At 40.1% G+C, this 22,445-nt stretch overlaps 1 protein-coding gene across 6 annotated transcripts in view; it reads right to left on the bottom strand.

Annotated features, from left to right (window-relative positions):
• INPP4A (inositol polyphosphate-4-phosphatase type I A) overlaps nt 1-22,445 on the bottom strand; it is a 528,838-nt gene that overhangs the window by 349,328 nt on the left and 157,065 nt on the right. For 5 of the 6 annotated variants that reach the window (XR_012715090.1, XM_075265181.1, XM_075265179.1 and 2 more), the window contains exons 4-16: nt 21,039-21,083; nt 20,710-20,828; nt 18,226-18,342; nt 17,557-17,636; nt 16,061-16,172; nt 15,671-15,761; nt 14,459-14,606; nt 12,977-13,107; nt 9,295-9,399; nt 5,932-6,040; nt 4,322-4,339; nt 2,902-3,085; nt 1,219-1,437 (exon numbers count right to left, since the gene is read on the bottom strand). Coding sequence is in view for 5 of the 6 variants with exons in the window: in XM_075265181.1 (XP_075121282.1) it covers nt 1,219-1,437; nt 2,902-3,085; nt 4,322-4,339; nt 5,932-6,040; nt 9,295-9,399; nt 12,977-13,107; nt 14,459-14,606; nt 15,671-15,761; nt 16,061-16,172; nt 17,557-17,636; nt 18,226-18,342; nt 20,710-20,828; nt 21,039-21,083 (1,478 nt within the window). In the remaining variant the exon portion in view is untranslated. The remainder of the gene's footprint in view (nt 1-1,218; nt 1,438-2,901; nt 3,086-4,321; nt 4,340-5,931; nt 6,041-9,294; nt 9,400-12,976; nt 13,108-14,458; nt 14,607-15,670; nt 15,762-16,060; nt 16,173-17,556; nt 17,637-18,225; nt 18,343-20,709; nt 20,829-21,038; nt 21,084-22,445) is intronic. The other variant, XM_075265183.1, reaches the window with a different exon arrangement.

Genomic DNA, 22,445 nt, shown 5'->3' with positions numbered 1-22,445 from the left:
TAAAGAAAAAGTCCAAATCCCATTTTTGAAAGGACTGACACTAGGTTCACACTAGTGTTTCAGCACTCTGTCCCAAGGTCCGCTTAAAATTTCAATATAAGATCAACAGAGAACCGGTGCAGAAACCCGGCAGATTCCAGTATAGTCTATGGAGTCTACCGCTTTCCATGTGTAACTGCATTTTAAAGGGTAGGGTTTCCCTCCTTCGAGTCCCCAAGCGGACCAAAGGACAGAAACCTGGATGCTAGTGTGAATCTAAAGTAATTCATTTGTAAGCAGGCTTCGAAAGGCCCGTTACAAACTCCTATAAATCTAACTATTTTCAAACTTGTATCTCTAAAATAACTCAAAACCGCATATAGGAAGTTTGTTAACTCTTTAAGCGTTTCACCCCCACATATGGATGCAGAATGGGCACACAGCAAGCTGGAAAGGGGAAGCAGCGCCAATGATCTATCGAAGGGCAGATTTTGCTGCATCTGTTTCCGACACCCTGTTGCATTTCGAGAGGTCCTTAGGCTCCCAAACAGTCAAAACCATCAAAAAGTGATCCCATTTTGGAAACTACACCCCTCAAGGAATTTAAGAAGAGGTATAGCAAGTGTTTTGAGCCAACAAGTTTTTCAGCATGGATCATGCTAGAGGCAGGATTTCACCATGAAAGGTTAGATGAAAGCCGAGGTCTCTGATCAGACCCTCGGCTACCAATGCAACATATTGGCACCCCTCAAACATGGCGCAAGATGATGATCAAGTAGTCATTACTTTCTACAACTCTTTAGATGCCGCAACCTGAAGTCAGCTCCAACTGCTAGAGTAGGTTGTAAGCTGTATGTAATGGCTGACACCCACTCTGCATGGCACGTATAAAGGACAGATAAGTAGTGTACCACCGCCAACCAGAACCTAGTGACTGACATGTTCTTTCTAATATTATTTCCTGGACACAATCATTGCTAGTAAAGTTTATATTTTCCAACCATAACTTGCTAAAAAAAAAAATTATATAGCTGAAGTTAAAAGGTAGATGACAATATGCATTTATTGAAATAGGTAAAATAGGCATACAGGGGTGGAAATACATTTATATGCCACTACAGGGGAAATGTCTGGCCAGATGTAGATTCCACCAAAATAGGGAAGTCTTCCTGAGTCTCCCCGTCAAGGATGCACAAAACATTAACATGTTGCCATTATCATATAAAACCAGATTCTCACCCATTCCTCCTCATGCCAATCCACTTGTAGAGATGACCTACTGTTTCTTCCTGTCCACCGTGCCACTAGAGTATCCTGGTCATTCCTCAACACAACTTGGTCTGCCTCCCCTGATGTAGGAGAGGCTTTGGAGGCTATGTAGTCTGGCCGAGCAGCATTAAGTCCATGTATTGCATTGGCTAACAACTTGCAGTCGCATACAGTGACAAGTTGTCTAGTCTGTGCACATCATAAAGAGATAAAAAAAGGCATACAACAATAAATTAGTGTCGTGATAATAAAGTGTAAGTTTACCTTTAACTACACACATAAAATGAACACTGCTACCTCTCCTGGTGTAGTCTTCCCCTAGTTTCATTTCCTTCTTTCCTTAAAGGGAGACTACCACCTACTCCGAACATTTTCAGTTTCCACCACTGTGTTACAGGGCACATTACAGCAATACACAACAAAGCTTTTTTTACGTATATCACTTTCTAGAAGTAGTGTAATCGGGCAATTTACAGCAATTACAATCAATAGTAATTATTTAGGCCACTCCCATTTTCAAGTATGAGAATGTGCTGGGCAAGATTTGTCTTACAAGGTTTCCCTAGCGGTTTCATTCAAAGCAGACACTTCCGAACCTGAACTGCTATTATATTCTGGGGTCTCTCAGACTCCAGAGTATAATTAGCTGAGGCCCATGGGAGGTAAGCAAACATAAAAACAGTGTTACTCACCTCCACTAGGCACCAGGATTGCTCCTGGTTCTCTTCAGGCTTCCTGAATGATGTCAGTGACCGCTGATTGGCCCTGATGTCATGCAGGAGCCCTGGTGTCATGATGAAAAGATGCAAGCGTGACCAACATCTTAATGTTTATGACTTTGTGCCATAATGCCATGCAGCTGTATGATTGGGCCTCAGCAGTCCCTGATGTCATTCAGGAAGCTGGATGAGGACAAAGACCAGCACTAGAGCCCAGGGGAGGTAAGTAACACTGTATTTTTGTTTGTTCACCTCCCGTGGACCTCTGCTATACCCTGGAGAGACCTCAGAATATAATAGTAGTTCTGGATCAGATGTTTTCTGTCTCAAGGAAAGTACAGATAAAGGCTGTGAATAATGTCTTAATCGAATTGAAATAACCAACATACACAAAATCACGTTGGTTATCTTGCTTCCCAAGCAGGATGGGCGGTGTCATAACACTGAAAGGGAGGTTTAGGTGGGAGATGGTAGAGGTCTGAGTAGCAAGAGCAGTGCTCCAGGGAGTTGAAAGCCTGCTCCTAGAGGACCAACTTACTTATTTATGCAAAACTTCCAAATAGTTTTTCTCCAAATCTACATAGGTCACATACATAAAGAAAGGTATGATATTATTATAATGTAATTTATATCCTTTACCCACATACTATACCTTGGCTCACTTGTAGATGGAATTACACTTAACACAAGTGCAAGCTGCATTAAAATGACACTCAAACACAGTAATGGCACACTTAATGAATACACTCCATAGGTTTCAAGTATAAAATGTTGTGAAATGTGGGGGGAAAAAAATTTGCTGGCAACTTAATTTTCAGACACATAAAGTTAGCAAAATAAATTGCAGCACAATAAAAGATAAAATATATATTTGTCCGTGAATCTAATGTAATAGATGTAACATATAAATAGAAGAACATCTGCATTGTCTTACCTTATCTGCTAAAATTGCAAGCGTCCTCTCTATGCCATTGGCTGATCTGTCCTTGGCCGCTCTGGAGAGCCTCTCTGCATAATAACTGACCTGTGTCTTCAGAGTGTTAATATGGGCAATGATCTCCTTGGCTCGAATGATATCTTGTGGTATGTAAACAATGGACTGGGGACACGCTGTTGTGCTGAAGACAATAAAACCATGGAGGAAGGAGAAATTATCACCAAACAAGCAGTAGCATAAATATATACAATGACTAGTTGTAATAAATGTCACAGTGAGTGGAAGGTGCTTGTTTTTTATTTGATGAGATGTACTAGACATTGTGAGAGAGGATAGCAGCTAACGCTATGTTCACACTAGCATCAGCTTATCCGTTGTTCGGGTCTATTGGATAGGCGAACTACTACAACAACAGACACCTACAGAGCCCAGTGGACCCAATTAGCTATAATGGGATCAATTGGGTGTCTGTGCTATTACATTGAAACCACTGGAAGATAAAGTAAGACTTGCAGCACCTTTTCGCCTGACAATTTTCAAAGCACACTATGATAGACTCACTAACGCACAAGAAAGAACAGGCAAAACAAAGATCGGGCAATGGCAGCAAGGCCCTGGTCCGCATGTCCTTGTAGCATGCAGTGTTTTTCCTGGCTAATCCTGACATACTGTATATACATTACTGTACAGCAAAACCCAGTACAGTTGAAAGTCATTTTACTATTAGATATGATATATGAACATCATCTGGTAAGAGCAAAATCATCAAAAACATCTGTCAGCTATTCAGTGGATGGGTGAGAAAATGCTACACATTCTGACAGTCTGCGCCAAACCCCGACTATACAACTGGAAAGTGACATTATTGTATTCCTGTTTTCTGCGTAACTGCAAAATTTAATTATTTTCACTCAGATTCCTAGCTTACCATAACTACAAGACTGCTGCACATTTTACTTAATTTATACATATGATGAATTTTACCTTGATAGCTTCAGTAAAAAATGTCTAAAAGTTGTAAATATACAAATAAGTCTTTTTTAAATTAAAAATGTACATGAGAAAAACACTATAAAAAACTATAAATACAATATTTACAATATTGAATGATCTATTTCTACAGTGTAAATTTGGTATGACAGACGCATGCGTAAAAAAAAAAAAAAAAGCCTCTTCTAAAAGCACAGACAATGTGTAAGAGCATATCCCATGTCTAAGTGTAGCTATACAGAGAAGCAGCTGCAGCACCTCGGTGACCTCTGTCCATTGTAATAGCTGCAAAGCTAGAAAAGTGTATTGAAAAGAAAGGTACCACAATGCAATGACGGAAACATATCCACACAAAACCACATAAACAGCCTTACACAATGCATGGGAAAAAATAAATGGTGTTGTGGATGCTACAAAGCCAACTCACCAACTTTCCTCATAACTGCTATAAGGAGCCAAGAAACAAAGCGCAAAATTAGATTATATCAGTATTTTTTTAAATAAAGAAAATAAATAAGCAAAATTAAGCTGAGGCCCCATGTTGTGGAAACACAGAGTTTTCTGTTACACACTTTGCAACATCTTTTTTTAGCCAAAGTCAGGAATGAATTAAATAGGAGGGATACGTCTGAGGACTTCTTTATATTTTCCATTTCTTTTGAAGTCACTCCTGACTGACTCAAAAACACAGCAAAATCTGCAACAAAAGACGCTGCGTTTCCACAACATGGGGCATCAGCCTTAAGGTTAGGGCTTCATGGAGACATGGAAAAGCTGGGTCACAGTGAAGCCTTAGCCTGACACCTCATATTTACCAACTTTGTAAAGTCCAGGCAAAAAGTAAGAAAACTAAAAGTGGTTGTGTCAACAAGACAATGCCGTCTCTGAAGAAATCCATATGGGTGATTAAGTAATAGGGACCATCCAATCCACAATATTAAAAATGGAAAGAAAGATATCAGATCCGCGCTTACCCTCACACCAGTACTTTATTCAGCATAACAAATACACAACGCGTTTCGGGACACAGCTTGTCCCTTTTTCAAGTGTCCGTTTCTGTCGTAAAAACATTAGCAATACACGTTCCTTTTTATAGCCAACCACCGGAAGTGATACCTCCCCCATATGGGTGATTAAGTCAGACTCTTAAAACCCTTAGAAATCGGCTGATATCAGGAAAAGCAGTCATAAGCGGTGACACAAAAATATTATTTTAGAGTCCCATCCATCTCAATGGGGCAACTATTTAGGTTCACAGCGGTTCTGATGTCAAAGTTTACAGGGAATATTACCATGCCCGCAGGCTATCAGGCAAGTATATGCTAAAACAATGACCATTCATCACGTTTGCCTAGTATAGAGCCATGTACATTTAGGTAACGCTAGGTACACGCTAGCGTTGTCTCCACATTGCTTTGGTCTGTCAGATAGGGTAACACCAGAGGAAGTGGACTGCTAAAATAGTGGAAACCCACAAGGTTCAGCAGACCCCACAAACTATAATGGGGTCTTACGGGTGACTATAGTTTTAAAACAGAAACTTTTTCCTCTGCCAATTTTCAGACAGAGACTCCGGGGCAAATGTAAATTTAGCCTAAATTGTATTCAAATGGATAGTCACTTTTCAATAAAACTATATGTCAAAAAAAAATATTTTTTATTCAACAAAATGCCTGATCATCAGAGTTAAAGGCACTCTTCATAGCAGCTATTAATTCTGCTAATAAAAGGATTCCTAGCAGGAAATCTAATAGGGCATATAGACAAGGGCTGTACTTGTGAGACAACTCTTTTAAAGGATCTATAAGCAAAAGCCACATCAAAGTATACAATTCATGGATTCAGCATGTGTTATCCACTGAATTCCAATGTTGCAATGATATTAATGGTCAAATAATATTCCATAAATGCTATTAGAAAAGAAGGGTGAAGTACCCTTTTAGCAGAGCTAGCCTATCGCAAACCAGCATATCTTTTGTTAAGATTAACACAAATATGGGTAACAAGTACATTAAAGTGAGATTAATAAGTGCTTACCTTTTCTTTGCATCTTCGAACTTATGCAACATCTTTCGCAATCCGCCAGACTTAAAACCTTGGCAATGTGCAGCTGGTGCTCCTATAGTCACTATATCATAGTTCTGATCTATAGTTGAGATTAGAATTTTACAAAGTTATATGGTGGAGACAAGAAATCATGAAACGGCGGATATAAAGCTTTTGCCACACAGGTTATATATAGAATTGAAAGTCATTTGGGTTAAGATTTGGCAAATAGGATGGGTCTTTCAGTAGTTTGAACCACCCCGAAGTGATTACAGATATGGCCATTTTGGAGCTGTGGCTGTGAGAATTTTTTTTTTGAAGGAGAAGACACCTCAATTTTCCAAGCAGTATTCCCTTGTGACCGCTGTAGCCCTCCTAGGTAATACTTTAAGATGATACCTTGCCTATCCCAAAAACAGTTGTCATTAACTGTTTGAACATATGGACGCAGCAAGTTTCATATGTTGCCTTTTGATTTCAGAATAAAAGTGATAAGTAACAATTCAGGGCTAGAAGGTTTCTTGGTCATTATATATGGTAATGCTTTCTGGGTATTTGTGAACATTCTTGGTACCATCTAGCACGACCTTTCATCTTCACTGAATGGTGAAGATCGGATCAACACCGACAGTTGAAATACCCATTGTTTCAGCAATACATTGCACACGACTCATCTGTGTCTTCTATAGCCATGTCATGTACATGTTTGAGGTTTTTCTCTGTGATAGAGTTCTAGGCCATTCTAAACGCTCTGCATCTTCACTGTGCTCCCTGCCACAACAAAACGCTATGCAACACCCAAAAATGAAATACATCCCAAATCTATGATAGCCAGAAGTAGTTCAGAATATCAACTTTCTCCACGACCCTCATACAGATGACACCTACTTAGAGGCCACAGTCAGAGGTAACTTCACTTGTGGCCAATTACCCCTCATATTCCACAGAACAAAACTTACTGTAGAATCTGATGGTTATAAAGAGGAAGGGGCTCTCTCTATTCCCTGATCATTTCCCCTCACCCTCTCAATTGCATTGTGGGGTTCTGAGGGGTTGTTATAGCAGTCTGAGGCATAGTGAATGCCCCCATATATCTTAGTATTCTAAAAAAAAGAGTGGTAGGTGTCAGAATATGACAACATAAAACATTTTCTGAAGGTTTTTCAAAGTGATAAAAACTATATAAATTTGGTATCCCATAATCACAAAATATACAACTAAGTGCAAGCTTTCAAAATTGCTGTTTTTAATAAGTATAATATCTTCTGACAGACATATATTTATACCATTGTGCATTATTAGTAGTAATATGTCTTATGACGCAACATAGAATAACTGTGTTGCACAATTCAAACTAATAAAAATACATATTATGAAGTACTAGCTGATATAAAAGCTAGTGATGTCACATCTACGAATAAAAATATATGGTAAGCCAGATCAGGAGCTAAAATAGGTGCAGCCTAACAGGGTTCTCGCAATAAACTCTCCAAAATGTCCAATAATGCCACAATAGATCCAACAGGTCAAAGATAAACTTCAAAATCAGATCCAAACCAGTGCAAATGGATGTCTAGATCAATACAATGATCATCGATTTGGACTGATTATATAACTTTTCATGAGCCAAAATAACATATGTTTGGCACTTACCGCTACCAGTAAAACAGGTTTCAAAGCACTAGTAATCTAAGTGATAATCCCTCAAATAGGTGTGGTACAAAAACCCTGACCTGGATTCCAAGTGGTACTAACCAATAACATTCCACATTAATAGGCAAGTAAGTTTAATATAACATTTACGGTGCCTGAATAGCCTTTTTAAAGGCTATTCACGCATATGTGGGGCTCTATCAGCATGATTTTGCTGATAGAGCCCCTTTAAGCTCTGGACAGTTCAATGGGAACGGACACAGGTGGAGTGGGCTACGTCTGTATCCATTACTCCTATTATTCTCCTACAGTTAATGTCTGTTGCTGTCATCCTATAAGGGATAACAGCAATGAACAATAATAATGGTACGGTGAACATTACCTTAGACCCTCTTCAGTCTCCTGTTCAAAACCAATTACAGTTGATTGAATTCTTTCCATTTTTCTAACAAATTTAGTGGCTTTACAGTTACCGTATTTTCCGGACTATAAGGCGCATATAAAAACCTACGATTTCCTCAGAAATCGTAAGTGCGGCTTATAGTCCGGTGCGCCTTATATATGGATGGAAGCGGCGGCAAAGTCTGCGTGCCACTTCCATACATACATAAAAGGCACCGTAAGGGTGCATTCACACTACGGAACGCCGGCGTGTATCACAGCCGTACACGCCGGCGTTACAGCAGGGCTGCCGGACACTTCCTATTCATTTCTATGGGAGCCGGCATGCGAGCGCTCCCCATAGAAATGAATGGACAGACACTTCCCATTCATTTCTATGGGAGCCGGCATGCGAGCGCTCCCCATAGAAATGAATGGAAAAAAGCAGTCCATTCATTTCTATGGGGAGCGCTCGCATGCCGGCTCCCATAGAAATGAATGGGAAGTGTCCGGCAGCCCTGCTGTCACGCCGGCGTGAAACAGAACGTGAAACTTACCGAGCGGTGCAGGGCGGGCATTCAGGCCTCCTCTTCCTCCGATGTCCTGACCACTTCCTCCGGCGCTCGCGAACTGATAATGGCCTGGGCGCATGCGCAATATCATAATGCTTCTACTACGGCTACTGCGCATGCGCCCAGGCCATTATCAGTTCGCGAGCGCCGGAGGAGGCGGACGGAACATCGGAGGAAGAGGAGGCCTGAAAGCCCGCCCACCCTGCACCGCTCGGTAAGTTTCACATTCTGTTTCAGGCTTTTATTTTAAAACGGGGGGGGGGGGGGGGGGGGGTAGTTTAATCTAACTTTTACGGTTGGGCTCTATCAACATGATTTTGCTGATAGAGCCCCTCCTCGCCTGCCGAGCGCTTCCAATAGAAGCGGCTGGCACGCGGGGGGTTAAGCGGCCGCTGGCAAAGTCTGCCTGCCGCCGCTTTCAATAACATATAATGCGCACCGGACTGCGGCTTATAGTCCGGTGCGCCTTATATATGAACCGAGACGGACTATAAGGCGCTCATGGGCAATGCGCCTTATAGTCCGTAAAATACGGTATTATAGCGTCCATGTCTATAGAACCCCTTCAATTCCAACCACCTAGTTACCAAAGAATTTAAAGGTTTGAATCCCCATAATCATAGTGACCTGAACAATAAAGTTAACTTGCCACTTTTAGTAGAGTGTGAAAGGTACAGATCAAAAGAATAAAAAGAAAACCAGGCAATTACTGTAAGAAGTTATATATACATATACATGATAGTGATACCTGATGTAGATTCGTCTTGAACTCTCATTCTTTGAATGTGTAAATTGGTAGGAACAAATTCTAGTTTCTTATCTGCTTTTAGACTACTTGCTTTAAAAGAAACACCTAGAAAACAAAAATGATCTGTATCTTATAATACTATATGCAAAATTTAACATAAACATTAAAACAAGTACTAAGAAAAGTAAATGCAAAAGTGTTCTTGTAACATGAACTTTCCAGGGAATCACACCTCACTACAGACATTAACATTTCTATTTTTTGGCACAGTTGGAATTTTCTCTCTAGCCCCCCATCATTCTTGAGCAATAGCTGCTGTCTGTCTCAGAACCCAATATGCTAATTAGGTTCTCTACTGTTTGGTGGGCTGTCACAAACTATATGTTCCAGCCCAGGACCGCCCATATGGCTAACAGTGCTGATTGCTCCAGAAAGGAGGAGGCTAAAGAAAAAAAGTCAAGTTCAGTCGAGAAGTACCTATCAAAGAAGGCAAAGAGTTGGAGGTGGTGAAAGGACTTCTTTAACCCCTTAAGGACGCAGGGTACTTTGGGCCTTAAGGCTCAGACCCTGTTTTTCAAATATGACGTCTTTTACTTTATGTGAGGATAGCTTCATAATGCATTTACCTATCCAGGTGATTCCAAGAGTGTTTTTTCGTGACACATTGTAGTTTATGTTGGTGGTAAATTTTGGTCATTATACTTTGCGTTTGTTTGTTAAAAAACGGACAATATACTGAAAATTTCATAAAATTATCAATTTTGAAAGTTTCTGGTATTCTCGTGAAAACACAGACAGTCATAACACACAAAATTCTTCCTAATTAACATTTCCCATATGTCTACTTTATATTGGCATTGTTTCTTCAATGTCTTTTTACTTTTCTAGGAAGTTAGAAGGCTTGTAACTTTAGTAGCAAATTGTCAGATTTTCAAGAAAATTTCAAGATTTTGTATTCTAGGGACCTATTTAGTTGTGAAGTGACTTTGAGAAGTCTATATAATAGAAAAGACCCATAAATGACCCCATTTTTGAAACGGTAGTCTTCAAACTATTCAAAATTGTATATAGGAACTTTATTAACCCTTTAGGTGTTCCACAGGAATTAATTCAAAATGAAGGTGAAATTTCCAAAAGTCACTTTTTTATGCACATTTTCCATTTCAAACCACATTTTTCCATAACAATGAAGGGGTTAACAGCAAAACATACCAAAATATTTATTTCTCTGATTCTGCAGTTTGTAGAAATATCCCATATGTGGCCCTACTGTGCAACGTGACTCAATACGTGTCCTCAGAAATCAAAGAGCACCTTTAGGGATTTCGGGCAGCAATTTCATTAGGATGGTTTTTAGATACCATGTTGCATTTACAGAGCCCTAGAAGTACCACAATAGTGGGAAACCTCCAAAAGTGACCCCATTTTGGAAACTGCACCCCTCAAAGAATTTATCAGGGGGTGTAGTGAGTATTATTATCTCAGACGTGAATGCACAGCGGATGGTGAAGAGGTAATATGTAAGCGGTGCGGAGAACATTGGGAGCACCAAATTCCCTATTATATCCCAGTAGCTCCTATGATTGGGGGAGGGGTTACTTTGGGGGTCTCTTCTATTGTTTTTTTTTCTTGTAAGCTGCAAAACTGGTCTGTACCCTGACATACGCTCGCACCGCTTATATATTCCCCTTCTGACGCATTTGGCGATTTTGGGGTTTTTTTTGTCTTCACATTATTCAAGCTATATTTTTTTATTTTGTGTTGATGTGGCCATATGAGTGCTTTTATTTTTCTGGGATATGATGCATTTTGTAATTACACCATTTTTGGGTGCCTATAGCTTATTGGCTATTTTTTATTAACTCTTTTTTTGCTGGATAAAAAGAAAATCAATTCTGGTATTGCATTTTACTTTTTAAATGTTTTTCCACATGGTGTACAGCATAAGTATCATGTGAACTTTATTCTGCGGGTCGGTACGGTTACGGCGATACCTCATTTATAGGTTTTTTTATGCATTAGTAATTTTGCCGAACAAAAACCCATTTGGGGACATAAATCAATGTTTTTTGCATCACCATCTTCTGAGATGCGTAATATTTTTATTTTTCGCTTGGCTTATTTTTTGCGAGACAACCTGTGCTTTTCATTGGTACTATTTTGGTGTACATACGACTTTTTGATCACGTTTTATAGCATATTTTTTAAGGTGAGATGGCAAAAAAACATTATTTCCGGCGTTTTTTTTCCGTTTTTTTTTCCCGACATTTACCATATAGGTGAAATAATGTTTTAGTTTTATGGTACAGGTTGTTACGGACGCGTCGATACCAAATATGCATTGTTTTTATTATTTTTTAGGTGTTTTTTTTTAATAACTCATTTGCTATAGAAAAAGGGAATTTATTTATTTCACACACTTTATTTATTTTTTTCACTTTTTTCACATTTTTTATTTCTCCTATTAGTGTACTTGAACCAGCAATACTCTGATTGCTGGTCCAGTACTATAGCCTGCAATACACGTGTATTGCAGGCTATATAGGAAGTGTGTCTCTGCAGACGCATAGACACACTTCCAGCATCACAAGCAGGATCAACCAGGTAAGAGAGGTCCTAGCAGCCCGGGGTCACTATCCAGATCCCGGGCTGCATAAAATTCATCAGGGCACCCCCCGATCTCACCGCGGGGGGTGCCCAGGGGGGGTGATGTCACAGAAAACGCTCCCGATGTCGCGAACGTGCTACTTGCCAGGACGTACTATTACTGACCAGAGCGTTAAGGGGTTAAAGGACCTGTCCTAGCTTCCATGTACTAAATACTGATGACCTGACACCTACATTCTAATGATGAAAGTAGCTTTGTTCCTAATGAAGTTAATTATTGTAGCAATTAACCACCATTACAATGTATAGCTCTGTACAGGTGGCACTGGAGATGTACAGCTCGGTTCCCATTCACTTGAATAGGGGCAAAGATGGTTCCTGTATACATCTTTCAACAACTGGATCAGCCAATTGGCGCGAGGTACAGGTGTCAGATCTCACAATCAGATACTGATGACTTAAAGGGGTTCTATCATTGGGAAAAGTCATTTTTCACTAAGCACATACTTGCATAGCCTTTAAAAAGGATATTCCACACATACCTTTTGTATGTAAATCACCTCAGTAGTTTTTGAATGTGGACGCTTTTATTCATATGCTAATGAGCCTTCTCTGTGCACTCTGGAAGAGTCTGTGAACACTGTCTGCTATTCTCTATGTGTGTGAGAGCAGAGAGGCTGCTGCTGACTCATCTCTCTGCTCTCACATACATAGCAGAAAATATCAGACGGTGCCCACAGACACTTCTGGAGTGCACGGAGAAGGCTAATTATCATATGAATAAAACCAGCCTCATTCAAAAACTACTGAGGCGATTTATGTACATAAGGTATATGTGGAGTAGCCTTTCTAAAGGCTATGCAAGTATGTGCTTAGTTAAAAATAACTTTTCCCAATGATAGATCCCCTTTAAACCTGAGGATAGGTCATAGATATCCAGTACGTGTGAGGTCTTGGACAACCACTTTAAAACATTATATTGAAAAGTTGGCGGTATTTACATTTGAAGAATAAGCTATATTAGAAATAACACTGATGTTACACTATTTGTACATGGTAATTTTTTTCAGCTGACCTTTGTACTGGTGAAGATTAGTTAGATTATCTTGGTATGTTAGAATGATCGTCTGATACTGAGTTACTATCTGTCGCCGAAGATTCTCCCAGCATGGAGACAGTTCCCCCAGTTCTTCAAGTTCACACACCCTGTGTAAGACAAGATGAGAAAAATCACATTAGCTCAGCAGCACCTTATAGGTGTTTATTCATTTGGGCATGTTACTCCCCTGTTGGATAACTTACAGATCAGTTTGAGACAATTTATCGGACCCCCCACCAATCAGAAGAATGGGAAATCTTAGACCCCTGTTCTGAATCCAGCAGAATCATGCAGTAGTTCAGCTATCTCAGCACTCCCAATGAAATGAACAGCACGGTGTGTGGGATTCCCCAACCACTGCTCCATTCAGAACTGGCAGCAAAAATCTCCTGTTCTCTTGACCAGTGGAGTAATGATCAGTAAATTATCCCCATCCTGTAACTTGCCCAGATGGGAACCTCTTTAACATTAACATATAAGGGAAATAGTCTATATTTATACGCACAACTATCGCTATCAATATGTTTAACATAGTAACATGATTTTAACAATAAGCCATTTGTACGGCAAATCTTTTTAAATGAAAAACATAAAAGTATAAAATGTCCAGGATGTCCTTGAAAATCCATTTGGGATTAAAATTATTGAACACAAAAACTTGCCAACAGGCTACTGATCAACCATAGCATTAAAACCACCTAGTATATTGTAGGTCTCCCTGGTGCCATTCACTTCACCCATTTTAAACAGGACCTTTAACCACCTCCAACAAGTTCAGCTTTTTACATTTACGATTAGTAGTTGCTGCTCTACTGATTCTAGCACAGTTGGAATTTTTTCTCTAGGCCTCGCTGTTCCTGAGCTATCAATGCTTTTCGTTTTAGTGCCTGATATACTATTTAAACTCTGTACTGTGAAGAGGACGGTGTCAGGAGCAGGCAAGGTGTGTGATTCTGAGCTCTGATAATGGCTACTTCTGAGCTCTAAATCACGCCCCCCATCTGACACTGTCCTTCTGACATTGCAAAACTTACACTAGGTTCACATCTGCATTCGGGGGATGCAGGGGTTCACTTATGGAATTCTAATCCGCTTAAAAAAGCGGTTACCTTCAGAAACCCTCAGACTCCACAGACTATAATGGAGTCCACCAGGTTTCCGCCCAAAAAGGGCTGAAAAATGTGGAGAGAAAAGTGCTGCTTGTACGACTTTTCTCTCTGCATTTTTAAAGTGGACTGGAATCCACCAGCAGAGATCAGACAGCAAAACTAACTAAACTTATTGCTCGGGAATGGTGGGGGTTAGAGAAAAAAATTCCAACTGTGCTAAAACCTGTGGAGAAGTACCTATTAACAAAAGCCAAGAACTTGGTGGAGGTGGTGAAAGGTCCTCTTTAATGTTATGACTGATCTAAATATATAATTCTCTTGTATGCTTGTGTAATTACATAATTCTCACCTTGCTGCATCCTCTTCAAGCAGGAGTTTTACAAATTGCCTAGGTATGTGCAAGGAAAGGACACTCTCCGCCATTTGCTCTAATATGCGTAAGTGGTTTCCGTCTGTTGTAGGAAAACGGTACATGCGACAGATTGCACCACCAAACACTAAAAACATGGGAAAAAAAATAATTAAACAAAAAAAATTTCATACAGTGATTCAGTAATGCTACAGGTAGGATACACATGTACAAACACTATTTACAGTGCTGTGCAAAAACTTGGAGAAAAATGTGGTTAAAAGAGTGGGAAAGTAACATTGCTTTAAAAATCAGAAGGGTTAACAGTTTATATTGGCATTTAACAAAATTAAGTGACTGGACAAAAGAGGAATTTAAATCAAATCAATATCTAGTGTGACAATCCTTTGCCAGCAAAACAGAATCAATTCTTTTAGGAGCGCTTGATAGTATTTGAAAGAACTTGGCAGGGAAATTGTTTCAAACAACAGAAATAACCAGATTTTGGAGAATTAAAGAGGATCTTTCCCCACCCCAAGGCTGTGCAGTTTTCTGCACCATGTTACAGGTGCAGCTGCACAGGCTCTGGGGCACTTTGAATTGTCTCTCTAGCCTCCCTCGTTGTGGAGTTCTGAGCCCCGTTATTTTTGGCACCCTATATGTTAATTAAGCCCTTCACTGTCTGAAGGATGTGTCTGACAGTGAAGGGAGCAGCGACATCAGTCTGACACTGTCCAATTAGCAGAGGACAATGTCAGAGCAGCTTCAGCAGTGTGATCTCGTGACTTCTCGCATGATCACACACTTCTCGCTTTACAGGACTGAGAAGAAGAGCTAGAAGAGAGATTCACTGTAGAGATATCACTGAAGTTCTCCTGCGTCCCACTTCCGAACTCTCACTGGAATCGTTCCTCCAACTCTTCTAAGACCTTCTAAGGACCAGATGTTTTTTTTTTACTATGTCCTGATATGTAAAACCAAGTTAGTAGCCCATTTACTTTATACTACATAGTGCCTACAGCCTGATTCTATTAATTCAAAGAAGATAATCCACCTAGATTTTGAAAAATGTGTAAGGCCAATAATGCTAGTACGTTACCCATTTCTTAAGGTGAGTATTCTTTCATTTGTTTGACCCAATCCATGCTGTATGGAACAGTATGAGGGAAACCAAACAGTGTAGTTTAGAACTTTGGAAACTAATGCACTTACCTGATTTTAATAATGTATCTTTCCTCAGTGATGCATATTTTGAGCGAATTCCTAAAGATTCTGTTAAACTTTCATCAACCGGTATTACAGTCTAAAAAAAATAAGCATACATTTCAGTTCTGCAGTTCAGTGAATGCCAAAGTTGTATATTAGTAAGGAATGCTTGGTGGTAGGAGTCCCTGTACACAAGATCAGCATACACAGAAAGGTTTTCAAGACAAAGCAAAGTACCGACTGAGCAGAGACCACAAATCATGACATTTCATTCACATTTAGTTCACTATTTTCTATACATAAGTTACATATGTTCACTGTGGTAAATAAGTAATGGTCTCAAGATAAAAATCGAATTCAGGAATCTGATTTCAAGGTACTAATAAGAATACTCACTCTCCCATTAACAGTATCTGATGATCTGGACACCGGTGCTTGCTGATCAACTTTCTCCTCCATTTGCCAGCCTATTACCGTAATATTGCCAATACGTTGTTGCTCTGCAGACCTGTAAGGAAGAACAGATTTCACTCTCAGGAAGATTTTGTTAGCTACTTCCACTGCTCATATATTCCACTGTCTATTTACTAGCTTTCAATGTGCAATATGTAACAATATATATCACAGGGTACTGAACTGGCCGACCTCAGACACCAGTTGCCTAAAACCCTTCCCCCCTTGCTCATTTAATGAAGACAGGGGTTGGGAGAAAAAATGATTTCCTGACTACAGTCCCTTTTTCACAAAGGTATCATGATAGCAGTAGCCGGGATCAGTACTACTCATCTCTGATCCTTACACAAGAGTAGAACAGTTTGGCTACACTAGTGTAGACAGGAGGGTTTAGCACTACTCAACTACTTGTATACATCAGTGTAGAACAGGCAGCAATTGGGAGATCAGCCCAACTGCTATCATTAAAAAGGAGTAAGAAGGGAGAGGACGTACTGTAGGAGCATTGTACTGTGAAAGGACACTAAAGGGGCATTCTACTGTGTGTGGGGGGTACTAAGGAGGCATTACAATGTGTGGGGAACACATGGTCATGGTACTGTGTGGGGGCACTAATAAGACATTATACCATGAGGGGGACACTAATGAAATATTATAATGCGTGAGGGGCATTATATTGAATGGGGAATACTAACAGGGCACTGAACTGTGTAGGGCCAGTAAGAAGGCATTATAGTGTGTGGGGGGTGTGATAACAGAGGCTCTTATTACATAATCAGGTTAGCCAAATATATACCTTTAGTGAATGTCGTGTTTATGTTTGTGTTATCAATCTACCTCAGTGGATTTTGTGTATACAAGGATTCTTCCCACCTGCTACATTTTATTAACTTTAAAGTACTTCCCGGGTAGCCAGGCATGGAGGAGGCTGAGCTATCATTGTCTTCAGCTCTTTGAAACAATTCATGTTCCAGCTTTTCAGGTAAGATAAGCTGATCATCCCTCATCCCAGAGAGTATGAGGAGGGGGACACCCTGGCAGGGAGTGGTGGCTATGCACAAGCTTGTGAGTTTATGAGACCTCCGTACTGTTGACACATATTCTAATTTATTGAGATGCACTAGTATGTAAATATTGGTCACATTCAGCTACTGTTCGGTTTAGACCATAAACTAATGACAGACCCAGGTCAGAGAATCTTTGTCAAAAGATGTTGCTTACTTTTGGTGTATCAGGTTTATTGACCCTACTGTAACTAATATCTACTACATATGTGCAAGAAGAACACCTGCTGCCCTGCCAAATGTATTCCATTTATTTATTCCAGCTAGAAGACCTTCATGCTGACTCAAATCTTATTCTGACTCACATTAGATAAGATGAGAGTTACAGAAGACGCAGCCCGTAAATATAGAGAATTTTACATAGTGAACACTGACCATAACGGCAAGTGTAACCTGTGGCTCTTCTCTTGCAGCAAATCTTTCACTATAAACTTTCCCGAGCCTAGCAAGTACATCTGCATGGAAATAAGACAAGAGCATTAAGCATATCACATTTACTTTAAAGGTTATTTTATTGTACACTGCCATAATTTTGCATAATACTTCTGTTACCTAGAAGTAACCTTCTGCCACTCATAGTATCATATGGAGGATTTGGTTTCCACAGTCGTCACATTATAAGGAATTTTTATCAGGTCAGCAAAAACATTGGTGGTGGAAGTTATCATTGCTCCAATGCTAGATTTCTTGTGATAACAAAGCACCATTTTTGGAACACAACTTATTTGACATTACTTACACCTGGAAATTGGTGTACCTAATGGCTGAAATCTACTCCAGCTCCTAAGCACCAGTGACTTGATAAATCTGCAGCCCGAGTATTTGGACAATATGTCCTTTCCTGCTGTCATAATATTCTCTTAAGTGATGTGAAATTAGATTTGTCTGAGCCTAAACCAGATAGGAATCACTTGATAATATATTTGGGAATTACTTCTACTGCTATTCCCTAATATAAAATATTATGTGCTAATAAACAGGATTTTCACTGAACCCTTATTGTTTAATTTTCTAAAACAACATGAGAATATACAAGACACTTACAGTTCCCTGAGATCGGTCCTTGACGTCATACACAGACAGCTTAACCTGGGTGTTCTGATTTATAAGAGAATCCTGGAAGAAGGCAATGCTGCTAAGAAAGATAGGGTTACTTGTCCCCTGTAAGACAGAAAAAGCAAACAATGGCTTCATTTTCCATTTCTGCCAGTCAAGGAAGTTGTTGTGAGTGTCACAACCATGCCGTGATAGTAGCAATATTATGTTACTGTGTACAAATGACCCCAACATCAAGCGCAAAAATATGTATTGGGGGCTTCCACTTAGGTATGTATATCCTAACGATCAGATTGTTTTATACAATTTTCATACCATTGTGCCCTATTATTTGCAATCATACGCTAGCTGCTATTATGTGATATGGGATGATTTCTATACACATGTTCATGTGAGCAACAGTTAATTTGGTAATCACACATTGTTACTATTTGGGGTTTAAATAAAAACGCATGTATATAATGTATGTATATAGGTAATTGTAAATTGCTTTGGCAGTGTATTTTCGTGAAGGAGTTTCTTGTATAAAGCAAACCAAACAAAATGTATCCTTCCTGCTGTACATCTATTGAGTTGATATAGCACATCTCTTGTCTCTATGATAGGCTCTCCGACTACCGGATGTCAGAACAGTCACAGGTCAGTTAAAATACTGAGCCTAGCAGCACATTTCTGTGCTAAGTTAACATAAGGCACATGTCGGTACTGGCTTACAGCAGTGACCTATAGCTAAAACAGCTACAATAATAGTGACTTTAAACTGCGGAATAGACACCAATAGGCATCTATTTAACCCTATGGAGTACAGACTACAGCCATAAAACAGATCAAATACATATATACAAACTAGGGTTGGGCAATTAATCGAAAAAAGTAACCAAAAGCAAAAGTCAGCTCAATGAATTGGTGGAAACCTGCTCGCATTCATTATTTCAGTTATTCTGCATCCATGCCACCCTGTCTCATATTGCCATTGGCTATAGGTTATGTCTTTAACTGCAGAGTACCCAATTATGACTGCCCCTATGTGAACAGCCAAAACCGAAAATCACTGACATATAAATAGAGGCATGGCAGACAAAAGGGGAGTGTCCTAAAATTATGGTTCATTAATTGTTATCGAGGTAAAATCTTCAATTAATTGTGATTTTTTATTTGGGTCATAATCGCCCAGTCCTAATACAAACATGTCTGAGTGTCAGTAAAGTAGTCAAGAAGTATCAACCCTCAGCTAGAACAGGAAAACTGAGTAGGAAGTTGATCAAGAAGTAGAATGTTAGTGCGAATATATTGAGAAATAACTATGCAATTTCCTAAAGCAGGAAAAGCACCACTTTAGAGGATTTCAATTCCTTAACGAAATTTACAAGTACTATAAGCTCTTTGAGCAATGTAAACATTCCTTTATAGAAGTAGAAGGGGATTTCAAGCACAGGTGAATATGTCCTAGACATTCACTGTCTGCAAGTATTCTATGGCTAGCTCAACATAAGTGCCTTTTCCTTCACCTTCTTCTGCTAATTTGTATTCCGGAACATTTAAAAGGAGGTGGCCTGAAAAAAATAAAAGCTAGCTATATACCCTACGAAAGAAAATAGTACCAGGCTCAGCCACCCTGCCCCCCAACTTCCCCTATGAACCAGAGTCGCACCTTACCAGCTTGGCAGACCAAGTCTGTGAATTAGATGGACAGCCATTCATCTGTAAGGTTGCAACTTGCCCTAGGGTTTCAGAAGCTAGATCCACAGTGATCACCTGATCACTTTATAAGACGACACCTTTCATTTTATGCACATATCTGTTTTTAAACAACATTGCTGTTGTAAGGAAGCTAAATATATTGGGGTGGATATACTAATGAAAATTGAATTGTGGTGCAATATCCAGTAAAAAAAAAAAAAGCACAGCACAGTTTATACTACATTTACCATATGTGATACAGAAGGTATTTACAACTTGTCCGACAAGAGACAAAACCCCCAAACACCTAGAGTAGACAGTGTAACGCTGTTGCAGGTTTATCTCTCAGCATGGGGCACTGTGAAAAATCTGCCACAGTTTAATAAATTTTTACTTATTTTTATTGGAAGAACATGCAAATCTGTCTTCCATGATGTAATTAGGAAGTCAGGTGTCTCAGTGTTGCAAACCAATAGAGGGCGCTCACTGGTATGTGCAAGCCTGTCTTCCCTGATGTAATTAGGAAGACAGAATTGCAGTGATATAGCCCAATAGAGGCTGCTCCCTTTACTTATTTTTAGTCAGTAATGTTAAATCTGCCCCAATAAAGGATTATCTTATCTTATAACCTTCTTTCCGTGCACTTACAGTAAAACCTCTCTGTGCTTACTACTACCATATTTAGCAGTTTTCTCTCTTGCTCATTTAGCTTGTCATTCCCACGAAATCATCTTTACTGAACGTCGGTGGTTTTAGTACAGGAAACTTTCTTGCCATTTTAGACCTTCTCACCTCTATGATCTCTGTCTGTGCATGCTTTGTCCAGAAAGCCTGAGGAGGTGTTGTGACACTAACAGAAACAAAACTATTTGGCTTCCGCTCAAGTGATGGAGTAGTGAGCTCACTGCATGCTGTAAGAGAGTAAGAACAGGTTACATATCGACTGACAAGTACATTCCTCAAGTCACACAAACCACAATAATGTTTATTACAAAGCGCGCACACCATATATAGTGAATTTATTACATTACTAATAGACAGGTTATCAAGAATACTTTCAAATAATGTTATATCATCTATGAAATTTTACAAATAACTGAAAATTAACGCTTTTCACTTACCCAAGCTAAACTCCAAAATTGGTTCATCTGGATCCTGGAAATTTCCTACAAATGTAAAGTAAATATGTTTAACAGTAACCAGATACATTCATTACAATAGGTCCTAGGTTATGGTCTTCTAGGAGCAGGCACAAGGTCTACTGTGTTTCTTCTTTCACTCCCTGGGCTTACATTTTCAGTAATATAAGAATGCCAGCCAGGCCTATTATTCATATAATTGTGCTAGCCACAAAGCTCCTATTGTTCATGCATAGAGATGAGCGAACAGTGTTCTATCGAACACATGTTCGATCGGATATCAGGGTGTTCGCCATGTTTGAATCGAATCGAACACCGCGTGGTAAAGTGTGCCAAAATTCGATTCCCCTCCCACCTTCCCTGGCGCCTTTTTTGCACCAATAACAGCGCAGGGGAGGTGGGACAGGAACTACGACACCGGGGGCATTGAAAAAAATTGGAAAAAGTCAATGGCTGCCGAAATCAGGTGACCTCCATTTTAGACGAATAGTGGATTTCAAATCCGGGTCATATGAGAATGTGAACTTTGTGACTATGAGACAGGGATAGCTGTACAGGCAGGGATAGCTAGGGATAACCTTTATTTAGGGGGGAATGTTATTAAAAATAACTTTTTGGGGCTCTATCGGGTGTGTAATTGTGATTTTTGTGAGATAAACTTTTTCCCATAGGGATGCATTGGCCAGCGCTGATTGGCCGAATTCCGTACTCTGGCCAATCAGTGCTGGCCAATGCATTCTGTTGGCGTGATGAAGCAGTGCTGAATGTGTGTGTTTAGCTCAACTACACCTTGTGCACCCTCGGCTCTGCTACATCAGAGCCGAGGGTGCGCTTGAACCCTTGTGCACACTCTGCTTCATCAAGCTAATAGAATGCATTGGCCAGCGCTGATTGGCCAATGCATTCTATTAGCCCGATGAAGTAGAGCTGAATGTGTGTGCTAAGCACACACATTCAGCACTGCTTCATCACGCCAATACAATGCATTAGCCAGTGCTGATTGGCCAGAGTACGGAATTCGGCCAATCAGCGCTGGCTCTGCTGGAGGAGGCGGAGTCTAAGGTCGGACCTGAATGGAGACTGGTGTGGAGCGATCTTAGACTCCGCCTCCTCCAGCAGAGCCAGCGCTGATTGGTCGAGTTCCGTACTCTGGCCAATCAGCACTGGCCAATGCATTGTATTGGCGTGATGAAGCAGTGCTGAATGTGTGTGCTTAGCACACACATTCAGCTCTACTTCATCGGGCTAATAGAATGCATTGGCCAGCGCTGATTGGCCAGAGTACGGAATTCGGCCAATCAGCGCTGGCTCTGCTGGAGGAGGCGGAGTCTAAGATCGCTCCACACCAGTCTCCATTCAGGTCCGACCTTAGACTCCGCCTCCTCCAGC

This window comes from Leptodactylus fuscus, chromosome 2 (genome assembly GCF_031893055.1).
Source record: "Leptodactylus fuscus isolate aLepFus1 chromosome 2, aLepFus1.hap2, whole genome shotgun sequence".
Lineage (NCBI taxonomy): Eukaryota > Metazoa > Chordata > Amphibia > Anura > Leptodactylidae > Leptodactylus > Leptodactylus fuscus.
This window is presented reverse-complemented; position numbering and strand designations above follow the sequence as displayed.